A 15,543-nucleotide genomic window follows, 5' to 3' on the forward strand; every position below is an offset into this window, starting at 1 on the left:
CCAATGCACTACTCGCAGACACCAACACCTACCAACAGGTGGTGCTAGACCTGACCCCACAACTAGGAAACAAAATTACATATCTCCGAAGAAAATTACACAATTCCGGACAATTAAACAAGATAGAATTCCAGAAAATGAAACCCGACGGGACCAACGCCCCACGATTCTACGAACTACCAAAAATCCATAAACCAGGAGCCCCCCTCAGACCTATAGTCGCACTACCCGGAACACCAACTTACAGACTGGTCAAAGACCGACACGCAAGACTGAAATACCTAGTAGAAGAGTCACAGCACTCCATCCACTCCACCCAGGAATTCCTAAAAATCATCAAAAACACCAAAATAGAGGAAGTCGAAGCAATGATCTCATTCAACGTAACAGCACTGTTCACCTCCATCAACATCGACCTGGTAAACACTTACCACACTTTTAGAAGAGACCATCTCACACACACACACACACACACACACACACACACACACACACACACACACACACACACCAACCACACACCAACCACCATTACCAATGAACGCATCATGAAGCTAGTGGACCTGTGCCTCACCACCCACTTCACTTTCAACAACATATTCTACAAACAAACCAACGGCCCACCCATGGGATCTCCGCTATCAGGATTCATAGCAGACACAGTAATGCAAAGACTAGAACAAACAGCCTGACCAACCATCAAACCAAAAATCTGGGTCCACTACGTAGATGACACATTTGTCATCACAAAACGAAACAAGATAGAAGAGACATTTAAGATCATCAACAACACCCTCACAGGCATAAAGTTCACCAAGGAGGAAGAAACCGACAACAAACTCGCATTCCTGGACGTCACAGTCGAAAGAACGGACAGCGGAGAACTACAAACCTGTGTATACAGAAAACCGACAAACACTGACCAAATACTTAACTACACCAGCAACCATCCTAACACACACAAACGAAGCTGTATCAGAACACTATTCCAACGTTCCACCACACACTGCAGCACAGACGAACTTCAGAAAACAGAGGAGAACCACCTATATAACGTATTCAAGAAGAACGGATACTCAAAAAATACAGTCCGCAGATTCCTCAAGAACAAACCACGACAAGCAGACCAACCACAGCCAGAAACCCGAACCACCTTACCATACATCAAAGAAGTTTCAGAAATGGCAGCCAGAATACTAAGACCCCTCGGAATCCTAGTAGCACACAAACCCACCAACGCTCTCAAACAAAAACTAACAAACTTAAAAGACCCAGTACATCCCATGGACAAAACCAACATCATCTACAAAATTCCATGCAAGGACTGCCACAAACACTACATAGGACAAACAGGAAGAAAGTTAACCACCAGGATACACAAACACCAGCTAGCCACAAAAAGACACGACCCTCTCTCCCTCATAGCCCTACACACGGGTGAAAAAAGCCACCATTTCGACTGGGACAACACATCTATCCTGGGACAGGTTAAGCAAAGGCATGCCAGAGAATTCCTAGAGGCCTGGCATTCCAACCACAACGCCATAAACAAACACATAGATCTAGATGCCATCTATCAACCCCTCAGAAAACGAACAGGAAATGACATCACCACAAACCCCAGGAACCCCATCCAGGAGAAAGATATAAAAGAAAGTAGGAGACAACAGCTTCGCTTCACTTGGAGGTCGCCACTGATGATGTTACCGAGCCAGGTAATGAAACGTCTGGATATCAAACCTACAGCTCAGCGAGCAAACCGACACCCTAAACCTCAACCTGAGCTACAAACCTTCACAAACTTTGCAAAATACTGGAGTCCTTTGAGGAAATAATATGAGCTGTGGATGCAGAGGAATTGTAAACGGTTAGTGTGCAGGTACAGCGAATAATTACCATCCCCAATAGAATGCGACCATGCATTGTTATGATGTGGAGGATCCAGTGTTGGACTGGGGTGGACAAAGTTAAAAATCACACAACATCAAGTTATAGTCCAACAGGTTTATTTGGAAGCACTAGCTTTCAGAGCGCTGCTCCTTCATCAGGTGGTTTCATCGTTTATTGTGAGGAGACTGGAACACCAAGGGAGAGGAGGAGTAAGAATATCTGTGGAGTGCGAGGCAGAATTAACATTTCAATGCTGATATGACTCTGCATCTGGTGCACTGTATTGTTCATCTTATTTAAGGAAGGATCTAAATATACTGGAAGCAGTTCTAGCGTAGACTAATACCTGAAGTGGTGGGTTGTCTTAAGAGGAAAAGTCAACAAAATTAAAAATCTCACAACACTGGGTTATAGTCCAAAAGGTTTTTTTTTTGGAAGCACTAGCTTTCGGAGCGCTGCTTCTTCATCAGGTAACTAGTGACAGGCAAAGCATATACTCCCTGGAGTTTCAAACAGTAAGAGGTGTCTTGATTGTAACATATAAGATCCTGAGGGGTCTTGACAGCAAGGACGTGAAGAGGATGTTCCCCTTGTACAAGAATCTAGAGCGAAGATTAAAAAGGAATCACTCATTTAAGACCAGAATGAGGAGAAATGTTTTTCACTCAGTGTGTCATCAGCCTTTGGAACTCACTTCTACAGAAGGAGGTGGTGCAGACAGGCAGGAGGCTGGAAGAACACAGCAAGCATCAGGAGGTGGAGAAGTCAGCATTAATGTTGACTTTTGCCAAGTAAACTGGTTTTGCCAAGTAAACAGCAACTGTTTGCAAGAGACCACTTCCAAAGACTATCTTGTAGGTCATGTGATGCAGTAGGCAGTGAGCAAGAGTCTCTGATTTCAAGTCCCATTCCAGGACTTAGTAGCCAGGGGTGGCAGTGTTCAGAAGGCAGCCAAACAGGCAGAGTATATCAACCTGTGAATTCTTCCATCATGTCTTCCAACCAATAACAGGCTGTTATAGTCAAATCGAAACCTGGAAAACAGGACCAAGACTGACCATTCAGCTTTGAACCTGCTCAACCATTGAATAGGATCATCACTGTTCCTGCTTTCTCCCAATAACCTTCAGGTCTGGGAGCCATACCTAACTTTTTTTTTGTTGAAAACATTCAATGATTTAGCCTCAACCGCTTTCTGTGGCAATGAATTCCACAGGTTCCCCACTCTCTGGGTGAAGACATTCCTCTTCATAAAATTATAGAATGCCTTTAGTGTGGAAGCAGGCCATTCGGCCCATTGAGTCTACACCACCTCTCCAAAGAACATCCCACCAAGACCCAGCCTATCCTTGTAACCCTGCATGCCTCATGGCTATTCTACCCTTCACCTGAACAACCCTGAACTCTGTGGGCAGTTTCCCATGGTCAATCCTTTGGACTGTGGAGGAAACCTAAATCCTAAACGTCCAAATCTGTATCCTCAGACTAGTTCTGGACTCCCCGGTTGTTAGGAACATCCTCCTGTGCTTATCCTATCTATTGCTCTTGGAACTATCCCAGTCTCTCTAGAACAGTAGCATTCCACCGCTGCGGAGAGGTGCTGCCTTTAACGTAGTACATCATCAGTTCCTTAACAGAATCCAGTTTTGTTTCCAATCTGACAGAGCTGATCAAAGTGAAGGCTGATCAAGGAGGTGATGATGACGATGAAGAGTTGGATTTACTGAAGGTCTCACCGGCCTTTGTCTGGGCAGTGCGGGATTTCACCCTGGAACTGAAAATCGATGGTCGGAATGTCACAGCCGATGAGTATTTGAACCACGGCCTACAACTCAAAAAAGGTGAGAATCCAATGGATGCAATGTCTCTCACCCGAGTGAGATTGTGTTACACCTTTCACCAGACACACAGTCACTCTCTCTCACTCTCTCTCTCTGTCACGCTAACACACACACACGCACACTCTCTCTCTGTCTTTCTCTCTCACTCTCTCTCTCTCTCTCTCTCACACACACGCTTTCTCTTTGTCACACATGCGTTCTCTCTCCCTCTCTCTCTCACATACACGCGAGCTCCCTCTGTCTCACACACACACACACACTCACACGTGCTCTCTGTCTCACACACGCATTCTGTCTCTCTCTCTCTCTCTCTCTTGCTGTCTCACACACGTGCTCTCTCTCTGTCTCACACATGCACTCTCCCTCTCTCTCTCACACACATGCGCTCTCTGTCTCTCTCTCTCTCTCACATGCGCTCTCTCTCAACACACACACGAGCTCTCCTTTTTCTGACTCTCACTCACACACATGCGCTCTCTCTCTCACGCCCTCTTCTCACACATACACGCACACACTCTCTCTCACACACACACGCTCTCTCACACACTCGCGCTCTCTCTCTCATTTACATACACGAGCTCTCTCTTTCTCTCTCTCACACACACGCTCTCTCTCACACATGCGTGCTCTCTCTCACAAACGCACTTTCTCTCAGACACGTTCTCTCCCTATCTCTGTCTCACATGTGCTCTCTCTGTCTCTCACACACATGCTCTCTCTCACACACACATGCACTCACATATACGTGCACACTCTCTCACACACACATACACGTGCACTCTCTCTCATGCACACAACACATGTTCTTGTGCACATGCACGTTCTTGTATGCGTGCACACACACTCTTTCATGCACGCACGCAAACACACACACACACACACACACACACACACACACACACACCACTCCCCCATCCAACACACAACCCGTACTGAAAATCTCAAACTCTCCTCCAAAATGTGCTCATCCCGTGTGAGTGGAAATTTTCTTAGATTGAGATGGGTTGACATTTCTGGGTAGGGGGTGAAATCACTCCACAGCAGCTGGTATCCTGTCACTAAGTCCCCCTATGTTTACACATGGAGAATCCTTGGCACTGATGCAGCTCCCTCAGAGCCTGCTCTCAGAGTGAACAGAACCCGTGACACTCCTGTTTATATCTGTCAGCCAGGGCTCCCTGATTGGATCAGATTAACAGTCCCAGTCGGGAAACTCTGATTCTATGAGGTCCAGCTGGATGACATCATTCCAATCACTCCCAGGGCTATCAGCAATACACAAACAAAGTGGGATATGGGAAGGTGCTGTCGGTGCTTTGTATCATGGAATTCTGCCCAGTCATACTAACACCCAAAGTGGCTGTGGTTTTGTTTCTTTTGACTGAATGCAGGTGTTGCAAAGAAAGTGATGGAGTATAACCAGCCCCGGGAATGCATCAGGAATTACTTTCGGTCCCGCAAATGTTTTGTTTTTGTTCAGCCGACTGCCAGCACCAATCTAAACCAGGTGGAGATGCTGCCGGAAAGCCAGCTTGACCCACAGTTCCGTGCGGTGTGCCAACAGTTCTGCCAGTACATCTACAGTCAATCACAGCCAAAAACAGTTAAAGGTGGCCACAGGATTAACGGTCGAAGTAAGTGCAGCACAATGCGACAGGTATGTCTGTCAGCTCAATCAGGGATTGATGGGACATCCACCAGGCTATTTCATCCCTTCGGTAAAAACAATGACTGCAGATGCTGAAAACCAAATACTGGATTAGTGGTGCTGGAAGAGCACAGCAGTTCAGGCAGCATCCAACGAGCAGCGAAATCGACGTTTCCTGATGAAGGGCTTTTGCCCGAAACGTTGATTTCACTGCTCGTTGGATGCTGCCTGAACTGCTGTGCTCTTCCAGCACCACTAATCCTGTATTTCATCCCTTCGACAAGCAAGTACTGACTCGACTGAGGTCCCTCTCTCCACATTGGCTGCTCAGCAGCACGTGGGAAACCAGCAAAGGAATACTTTCCAATTCACTTTGTCATCTGAATCTTCCCATCAAACACTTCCAGGTCAATTCTGGATGGAATTGGGCTCCTTGATCATTATGGTACAGTCCAATTGCCAATCCCACTGTGCCAATTTCCATTGTAACCTTCTGAGAACAGCTTTAGCCTCTAAATGAAACAGTCAATTTACCATCGGTCAGTGCTTGATAAGGGGTAGTTAGAATCATAGAGTCTGAGGGATGTACAGCACGGAAACAGGCCCTTTGGTCCAATACGCCCATGCCAACCAGACATCCTCACCTAATCAAGTCCCATTTGCCAGCACTTGGCCCATATCTCACTAAACCCTTCCTATTCATATACCCATTCAGAGGCCTTTTAAATGTTGCAATTGTACCAGCCTCCACCACTTCCTCTGGCAGTTCATTCCATACACGCACCACACTCTGCGTGAAAAAAGTTGACCTTTAGGTTCCTTCTATATCTTTCCCCTCTCACCGTAAATCTATACCCTCTAGTTCTGGACTCCCCACCCCAGGAAAGACACTTTGTCTATTTAACGAGGTAAATATTCCTGATGAAGGGCTTTTGCCCGAAATGTCGATTTCGAAGCTACTTGGATGCTGCCTGAACTGCTGTATTGCATGCAATATTCCAAAAGTGGCCTAACCAATGTAATATACAGCCACAACATGACCTCCCAACTCCTATACTCAATACTCTGACCAATAAAGGAAAGCATACCAAACACCTTCACTATCCTATCTACCTGCGACTCCACTTTTAAGGAACTTATGGCTGCCCCCTTTAACCCGCCATAATTACAAAAGCTTGGTAATGAACTCTTTGTTCTCTTTTCTCTCGCAGTGTTGGCCATTTTGACTCAAACCTACGTGGAAACTATTGACAGTGGGAAGGTACCTTGCATTGAGGATGCTGTGACCTGTATGGCTAAGATTGAAAACACAGCCGCCTTCCAGAATAGCCTCACTCACTACCAGCAGCAGATGAGGCAGAGGGTGCGGATGCCAATGGAAACCACAGTGTTGACAGAAAAACACACCCAGTGTCGAAACGAGGCCATCCACCTTTTCTTGAAGAGCTCCTTCAATGACCAAGATCAGGAATATTACAAGAAACTACTGGTGAGGGTCAAAGCATGTTTACAAAATGCAACGAGGACCTTAGGGGGAGTGAGGAATTGGAATAGCCATTGTAATAACCTTCCACAGCCCCTGTGGTCTTTAGTAGGAACACTTATGTTGTACTTTCCATCTCTCAAGGAGTCATCCTGTCCAAACCATTTTGATTATTTCCCAAACACATCCTGCACCTTACACTGTTCAGACCTGAACTGTCACTTTTCTGGACAATTCCTGCCCTCTACTGATAAGACCCTCTTCCCCATTGCCATTTTTCCACCCACCCCAGAAACACACAGCACAGATTGGACCGCCCTCTCAGGGTGTAGTTGTACACTAGTTCATGTACTCCAGAGTGCTGATTTAATAACGTGGAAACATAGATCCAAAACCCACCAGGGCAGTTGGGAAAATGAATTCAAGAAATAAATGCATACTTTGCAGCACAGAAGCAGGCATAGGCCATTCAGCCCATTGAGTCTGCTCCACCATTGAATGGCTCATCTGATCATCTCCACTTTCCTGCCTTTTCTTGATAACCCTGTTTCCCTTCCTGATTAAAGATCTCTCCCTCTCAGCCTTAAAGATACTGAATGACTCAGCCCTGACAACCGGGAAATAATTACTTAGCTCCACTCCCCTCAAGAGAGAAAAAAAATCCTCATTTTTGTCTTAAATATGCAATCCTTATTCTGGTTTGGTCCTAGACTCTCCCACACAAGGGGATAAGACCCTGTCCACATCTCCCCCTCTCGGGTCAGCTCATCTAAGCACCTCGTATGTTTCAACAAGGTCATCTCTCATTTGCCTAAACTGCAATGTATAGAAACCCTGCCAACTTAACCGCTCCTCATAAGACAGTTTATCCATATCCGGGAGCGTCCCCACATATCTTATATTGTGCTCTGATATCCGTGATAGTCCCTCCATACCTAGGAGAGTGCTCCATTCCTGCAATTGTCCATCCATACCCAGGACAGTCCCACCATGTCTGGAAGAGTCCCCTTATATCCAGGCTATCTGCTCCATCCCTGTGTTGGGTATCTAATATCAGTAAAGGTGTCCATGAGGTGGATTGTTGGAAGGAGTGGTGGTGAGACAAGTAAAGAAATTAAAGGTGGTTCTAGGATGCCCACCATCACCCTCCGTTTCATCCTCCGTTTCTGCATGAGCTTCATGGACAAATCCCGAACTCTTTCCCAACCTGACATTTATCCAGCTTGTCAGGTTCGACTCGGACACATTACATTTTGTTAACCAGCGTCCCAGGAACTGAGAAATTTTCTTCAATGCTCTGACTATCTCCTGCTTTCCTTTCAGGCATCTTTGATCATTGTAATCAGGCTATTAATTGTTTGTATTTGATATTCTCCTGCACTGCTCCCTCACCAATCACGAATGGTTCCTTATTGTTCAAATTGAATGTTCATAATAGGTGCCCGTTAGAAAGATTCATCTACGGCTAGGAGCAATGCAGTTAGCATAGATTTTGCCATAGCATTGTGGTCTCCGTCTCTTTGATAAGTCTCTTGCGTGCAGTCAGGTTTAGTCATTAAAAGGCGTTGCTTGAAAACTCGGTGTCCAGAAATGGGAGGCTGAGTCTAAGTGGATTTTCAGAGCTGTGAGATGGAAAGTAACAGCAAGGGAGAAGGAACAGAAACAGCAGCTTACAGCCTTGAATTACTGCTTGTATCAAAAATGGCTCCGCATTTTCCAATCCCTCCTGCTTTGGGCGATTTGAGGTAGAATTAAAACTGGAACTCAGTGGCAAAACTATGAAACTGCAACAGAATTAATCAATAAACCAGAGCAAATAAGCATTAACACCCTGCTGTAAATGCTGCAGGAAGAGTGTCACAAGCTGTTCTACTGCCTAGGTCTTACTGAGCAGCAGGGAAGTCAGACTATTGATATTTCTAAAGCTTTCAAAATGCATTGTTTTTTTCCTATCTTAATGTTAGTTTTGAGCGGTGTATGTTCAACATTGGAGCTGAAGGGGGAGAAGGATCAGCACGTAAACACAGTAATATGTTCAGCTGAATCCTGTGAATTTGGGCAGATGAAAAATGGTTTCATTAGATCTGATGTAAGAGATTTTGCCATGACAGCACATCCGCTGGGAGAAGAGAACGGTGGCTCAGTGGTTAGCACAGCTGCCTCACAGTGCCAGAGACCAGAGTTCAATTCCCGCCTCAGGCAACTGTCTGTAGAGTTTGCACCTTCTCCCCGTGTCTGCGTGGGTTTCCTCCAGGTGCTTTGGTTTCCTCCCACAGTCCAAAGCTGTGCAGGTTAGGTGAATTGGCCATGCTAAATTTAGGTGTTAGCTGAAGGGGTAAATATAGGGGAATGGGTCTGGGTGGGTTCCTCTTTGGAGGGAGCGGTGTGGACTTGTTGGGCCGAAGGGCCTGCTTCCACACTGTAAGTAATCTAATCGAAAAAAAACTTATTCTCAAGAAAGCTACTGACATGTGCAGGAGTTCCGAGGTTGTCAGTCTTCTGCAGGGAAAGCAGTGCTCTTATTCCAAGAAGCTGACTCATCATATGACAGGCAAGTGTTTAGCTTCACAGATGGTGTGAAGTGGTTTAATCATCTCAGGAGGACAAATGATCTCAATGCAATGGTCAGAATAAAGATTTGGATCCCGAAATTACGCAAAATTCACTCATTTCAGTCGGAGCAAGTCAAAAGCCCCAGACATGCTAGAGGCAATTTTCAGTCTTCATATGCCAATAACCCACTGCTGGCTGAACAAATCCCAGAGGATCACAGCAACACTGTTACAGTGGCTTCCCAGTGATTACTATCTTGGATGAGGTGAGAGAATGAAGCTGAGTCAGCATCAGGTGTGGAGAATAGCTGCTGCCCTGAAAATGAATCCGAGACCCCACAAACCCAGGGGACCTTGGGGGGGAGAAAAGCAGAGAAGAAAAATAAGGTCAGGAGTTGACAGTGGGTGATGAGCAAGCGAAGAGGCATTCGTTGGATAACAGCAGAAGAAAACGCAGTGATCAGGAAAAAAAGATGGAACGCGATAGATCAAAGATGCCTGAAGTCAAGCACATTGGCCATCTACAGACATTTCACCCGAACCCTGGCAAGGCCAGAGCTGTAGTAGAAATGCAGCAGAGATCCAGCAACCAACAGATGTGAAAGCAATGCAGCAATTAGCTGTAAATGTGTGATGTTTCCTAATGCTCTTGCCTAACCTGTCATAGAGATGTACAGCATGGAAACAGACCCGTCAGTCCAATTTGTCCATGCCGATCAGATATCCTAAATTAATCTAGTCCCATTTGCCAGCACTTGGCTCATATCTCTCTTAAACCCTTCCTATTCATATACCCATCCAGATGCCTTTTAAATGCTGCAATTGTACCAACCTCCACCACTTCCTCTGGCAGCTCATTCCATATAAGTACCACCCTCTGTATGGAAATGTTGCCCCTTAAATCCATGGAATGTGCTGCCAGAGGAGGATGGAATGAGCTGCCAGAGGATGTGGTGGAGGCTGGTACAATTACAACATTTAAGAGGCATCTGGATGGATATATGAATAGGAAGGGTTTGGAGGGATATGGGCCGGGTGCTGGCAGGTGGGACTAGATTGGGTTGGGATATCTGGTTGGCATGGACGAGTTGGACCGAAGGGTCTGTTTCTGTGCTGCACATCTCTATGACTGTTATATTTTTCCCCTATCCTGGGGAAAAGACCTTGGCTATATTCACCCTTTCCTCACCCCTGATAATTTTATAAACCTTTGTACGGTCACCCCTCAGTTTCTGACACACCGGGGAAAACAGTCCCAGCCTATTCAGCCTCTCCCTATAGATCAAACCCTCCAACCCTGGCAACATCCTTGTAAATCTTTTCCACACTCTTTCAAGTTTTTCAACATCCTTCCTATAGCAGGGGTCCAGAATTGACCATGGCATTCCAAAAATGGCCTCATCAATATCCTGTTGAGCTGCAACATGACCTTCCAACTCCTGTACTCAATTCATTGGCCAATGCAGGCACATCAGAGTATTCACAAGCTCACTGCCGAGGGTATTGATGTACATCAGCAGTTTTCACTCAATTTGAAAAACCAGTAGCAACACCTCAACTTGTGCTGAAACTGACCAACCCAAAAAGCTAAACGCTGAATCTAAATTCTGAGATGTGTTGTGCAATTCTAAGACACCTCATTCCAAACTAGCACCCAGTGTAGGAATGAAATTCCCCAGAAAGGAACATCACTACAGGAATGAACGGATACCAGACAAACAACAGCAACTCAAACACATCATTGAAAGATCAGAACAGTTTAGAGACAATAGATGAAATGCATTTGCAGGGACTGATGAAAGTGAGACTGATGAGCTTATTGGTTTTCTGAATGAATGATCATGTTTTGTGCACCGAGTATATTGGGTGAGTACTTGTAAATGCATGAGTAGCACATGAACAAATCCCTTTTTTTTAGTTATGGAAAGGGCAATGTTAGAAACAAAGCAATTTGTGCATGAGTTGGCTTGCCGTAGTGGCTTGCGTGAATGTTGTATGGACTAATGGCAGACTTTAAAACAAGTATAAAATACATTATTTGAAGTAGCTGTGTTGTCATCTCTTCATTGTTATTCTGAAATGAATCTCTCAGATTTTAACAATTGCATTAATGGTTCAGGCTAACATCTATTGGATATCTAACAGAATCAGGTATCCACTGCAATGCTAACCTTTGATCTAGTTACAATATCTGGATTATTTTGTCAGATTGAGGTGGAGCAGCATTATTTTGAGGTTTGCAACAAGAATGAAGCTGTTTCCATGGAGACGTGTACAAAACTGCTGGAGACCCTGTCCTCTGAGATCAAGGAGAAACTACAAAAGGGATCGTACACATGTACAGGAGGGTATGAGCAGTATGAAAATGATCGCAAGAAGATGATTGAGAAATTCCATGTAACTCCAGGAAAGGGGAATAAGGTAAATATTAATCACTCATTTGGTTCTGCTTTCTGATCAGGGGAATCTATTGAAATTTTACACCAGCTGAACATCTATTGCCATCATCAGTGCGTCAATAACTAGAAAAACACAGGGCCAATTCTCGCATTAAAACAGTGAGCTCTTATAACTCAAGAGAAAGACAGGTCAACATCTCAAATGTCAATCAGTCAGCTTCCCATCTCCGACAGGTCAACTTCTCACTAAAAAGTCATTGTTGAAATTCTACACAAACGAATCTTGCATCCTCTCAGAATTTCTTTACTTGAATTTTAAATCCCACAGGCTGAAGAAGCCTTGAACTCATTCATGAAAAGCAAAACTTCAGAAGCTGATTCAGTGCTGCAGGCTGACAAGAGGCTGACAGACCAGGCCAGAGAGCTGGCAGGTAAATAAGTTACAGTAATTTTCATCTGGAAGGAGTCCAAGATCGGTACCAAGCGATTTATTATGACAAACATAGAAATTGCTGGAAAAGCTCAGCAGGTCTGAGAGCATCTGCAGAGAGAATCAGAGTTAACCTTTCAGAATTGAGGAAGGGTCACTCGACTCGAAACATTAACTGTGATTCTCTCCACAGATGCTGCCAGACCTTCTGGTTTTTTTCAGCAATTTCTATTTTAGTCTCTGATGGTACAGCATCCGCAGTTCTTTTGGGTTTTATCTTGCGATTTCCTGTGTTTTGTTTAAAGCTAGCCTATTTTTTCATGGACAACCTGTTCAGAGATGTTATGGAACACCTTAGGAGCAGGTGGGACTTGAACCCGGGCCCCCAGACCAGGAGTAAAAACACTACCACTGCGCCACACAAGACAGAAAGTGGCAAGGCAGTAGAAGTAGTGAAATGTGTCACTCCCCCAATCCGAGATCAACAATCACTGAAGTGCACAACAGGGCCATCACAAGTCTGACAGGATACACAACATAAATGATAAGAAAGAGGAGAATTTAAAGCTGGGGAAACACTGTTAAAACAGCAGGGATCATGCATGTAAGACTGAGATGAGGAGAAGTTTTTCCAAACAAAGGCCTGAGAGTCTTTTCTCAAAAGGTGATGGAAGTAGAGTCTTTGAATACTTCTTAAGCAGAGATTGAGAGGATCCTGATAACCAAGGAGGAGCAAGACTATTGCAGGTACCCAGAATGTGGAGTAATCAGAGCAGCCGTGATGTAGTTGATTGGGGGAGCAGTCTCAAGGGGCTGAATAGCCTATCTCCTGCTCCTGTTTCTTGTATTCTCATGTTCAGAGAAGAAGAGCACATGACCTATTCTGACTCAAGCTGGCTCTTTGAAAAATCTTACCAATTTTATAAACCCTTCCCCCGCCTTCAACTATCCAACCACCTTGTCCCTCTCTTTCCCTTCCCATCCTGAAAACCAGTCCTTTTTTTGACCTGTTCTAGGAATCTGAGTCCACCATACTTTCAGATAGATTTTTTTAAGTGAAATCTCTGGCCTCTAGTTACTGACACACACTGCCTGAGGGAACAGCTTCTTCCTAATATTCTATCAAAACTCCTCAGAGTTACAGATACATGACTGGTTGGGCTTATGTTGAAGTACTTACAGCTTGCTGCAACATGTAAGCGCATTGGAAAAAGATACACTCTCAATTACTCAATGTCACTTATTATTCCCTTGGGAGGAAGATACCACTACTTTTTTTTAAAAATGGTGCATCAAATTAAATATGGCAGCCACTTCTGACAATTTAGAATTTACTTTGAATGAGTGTGGGTGCCAATGATCATGTCTGCTTGTGTGAAATGTGTACGTGGAATTATCTGCTCCTACCTGTGTCTGTGTGTCACTCTGTAGGGTGTGCATGGTGTCTTTACAAATGTGTATATTTTTAAATGTGTATATGTGTGTGCATACATATGTCTTTATGTGGATGTGTGAAGTGCTGCACTTTGGGAAATCAAATATTAAAGAAAATTTAATGATCGAACCCTGTGCAGTATTGATGTAGAGAGGAATGTTGGGGTTCAAGTCCATAGCTCCATGAAAGTGGCCACACAGACAGCATTGTAAAGAAGCCGTATGGCATGCTCGCCTTTATTGGTCGGGGAATTGAGTACATGAGTCACGATATCATCTTGCAGCTTTACAAGATTTTGGTTAGGCCACACTTAGAGTATTGCATACAGTTCTGGTCACCACAATCCAGGAAGGATGTGGAGGCTTTGCAAAGGGTGCAGAAGAGGTTTACCAGGATGCTGCCTGGATTAGAGGGTGTGACCTATAAGGAGTGTCTGGAAAACTCAAGTTGATTTTTCTGGAGCAGCAGAGGCTGAGGGAGACTTGATAGAAGTCTCTAAATTTATGAGATGCATAGATATGGTTGATGGTCAGAATCATTTTCCCAGAATTGAAATATCTAAAACTTGGGGGGGGGGGGGGGCATGCATTTAAGGTGAGAAAGGAAAAGTTCAAAGGAGACACTTTTTTTGCACAGAGAGTGGTCGAAGTATGGAATGTGCTACCAATCATGGTGGTGAAGGCAACTACGATAGGAGCGTTTAAGGGTCTTTTAGATAAACTAGGAGAAAGTAAGGACTGCAGATGCTGGAGATCAGAGTCAAGAGTGTGGTGCTGGAAAAATGCAGCAGGTCAGGTGGCATCCAAGGAGCAGGAGAATCGATGTTTTGGGCATAAGCCCTTCATCAAAAATGAGGCTTGAGGGCTGGGCAGCTGAGAGATAAGTGGGGTGGGTGGTGAGGCTGGGGAGAAGGTAGTTGGGAATGTGATAGTAGATAAAGGTGGGGTGGAAGTGATAGGTTGGAGAGGAGGGTGGAGTGGACAGGTGGAGAGGAAGATGGAAAGGTCGAACTGGTCAGGAGAGTGGTGCTGAGTTGGAAGTTTGGGACTGGGATAAGGTTGGGAGGGGAAAATGGAGAAACTGGTGGAGAGGCCCAAGCTGGAAGATGAGGTGTTCTTCGTCCAGGTGTCAGATGGTAAGGGTTTGTCGATGCAGAAGGCCCAGGACCTACATGTCCTTGGTGAAGTGGGAGGGAGGTTTCAAGTGTTCAGTCACAGGGCGGTGGGATCGGTTGGTGCGGGTGTCCCAGAGATGTTCTCTGAAACGATCCGCAAGTTGACGTCCTGTCTCCCTGATGTAGAGGAGACCACATTGGATGCAACTGATACAGTAGATGACATTGGTAGACATACAGGTAAACTTCTGTCGGATGTGGAAGGGTCCCTTGGACAGAGGTTGAGGGGGTGGGGGAGGGAAGTTTGGGCACTAGTTTTGCACTTCTTGCAGGGAAAGCTGCTGGGAGCGGTGGGTGGGCTGGTGGGAGGGCATGGATCTGACAAGATAGTCACTTTTAGATAAGCACATGATTGTGCAAGATATGGAGGAATATGGACCAAGGGCAGGCAGAAGAGATTAGTTTAATTTTGTGTCAGGTTCAGCACAACATTGATGGACCTGTACCTGTGCTTACAGTTCTGTGTGTATGTATGTCTATATGTGTGTAAGCATGTCTTTATATCTGTGTATGTATTTAATATGTGTGCATATGTATGCGTGTCTGTTTGAGTGTATATTTGTGGATGGGTGTATCTGTTCCTGCATGTGCAGTGTATGTGACTATGTGCATATATAACATATGTGTCTGAGTGTGTAGGCATGTTTAAATGTGTGTGGGGGTAATCATGTGTTTGCGAGTGTATGTGTGC

At 45.0% G+C, this 15,543-nt stretch overlaps 1 protein-coding gene across 2 annotated transcripts in view; it reads left to right on the plus strand.

The window, feature by feature from the left end:
- The window catches only part of LOC140455192 (guanylate-binding protein 3-like), a 39,739-nt gene that overhangs the window by 18,599 nt on the left and 5,597 nt on the right, over nucleotides 1-15,543 (plus strand). For both annotated transcript variants that reach the window (XM_072549905.1, XM_072549906.1), the window contains exons 5-9: nucleotides 3,535-3,731; nucleotides 5,123-5,365; nucleotides 6,591-6,868; nucleotides 11,623-11,835; nucleotides 12,142-12,244. In XM_072549905.1, the coding sequence (XP_072406006.1) occupies nucleotides 3,535-3,731; nucleotides 5,123-5,365; nucleotides 6,591-6,868; nucleotides 11,623-11,835; nucleotides 12,142-12,244 (1,034 nt within the window). The remainder of the gene's footprint in view (nucleotides 1-3,534; nucleotides 3,732-5,122; nucleotides 5,366-6,590; nucleotides 6,869-11,622; nucleotides 11,836-12,141; nucleotides 12,245-15,543) is intronic.

Source organism: Chiloscyllium punctatum, chromosome 30 (genome assembly GCF_047496795.1).
Source record: "Chiloscyllium punctatum isolate Juve2018m chromosome 30, sChiPun1.3, whole genome shotgun sequence".
NCBI lineage: Eukaryota > Metazoa > Chordata > Chondrichthyes > Orectolobiformes > Hemiscylliidae > Chiloscyllium > Chiloscyllium punctatum.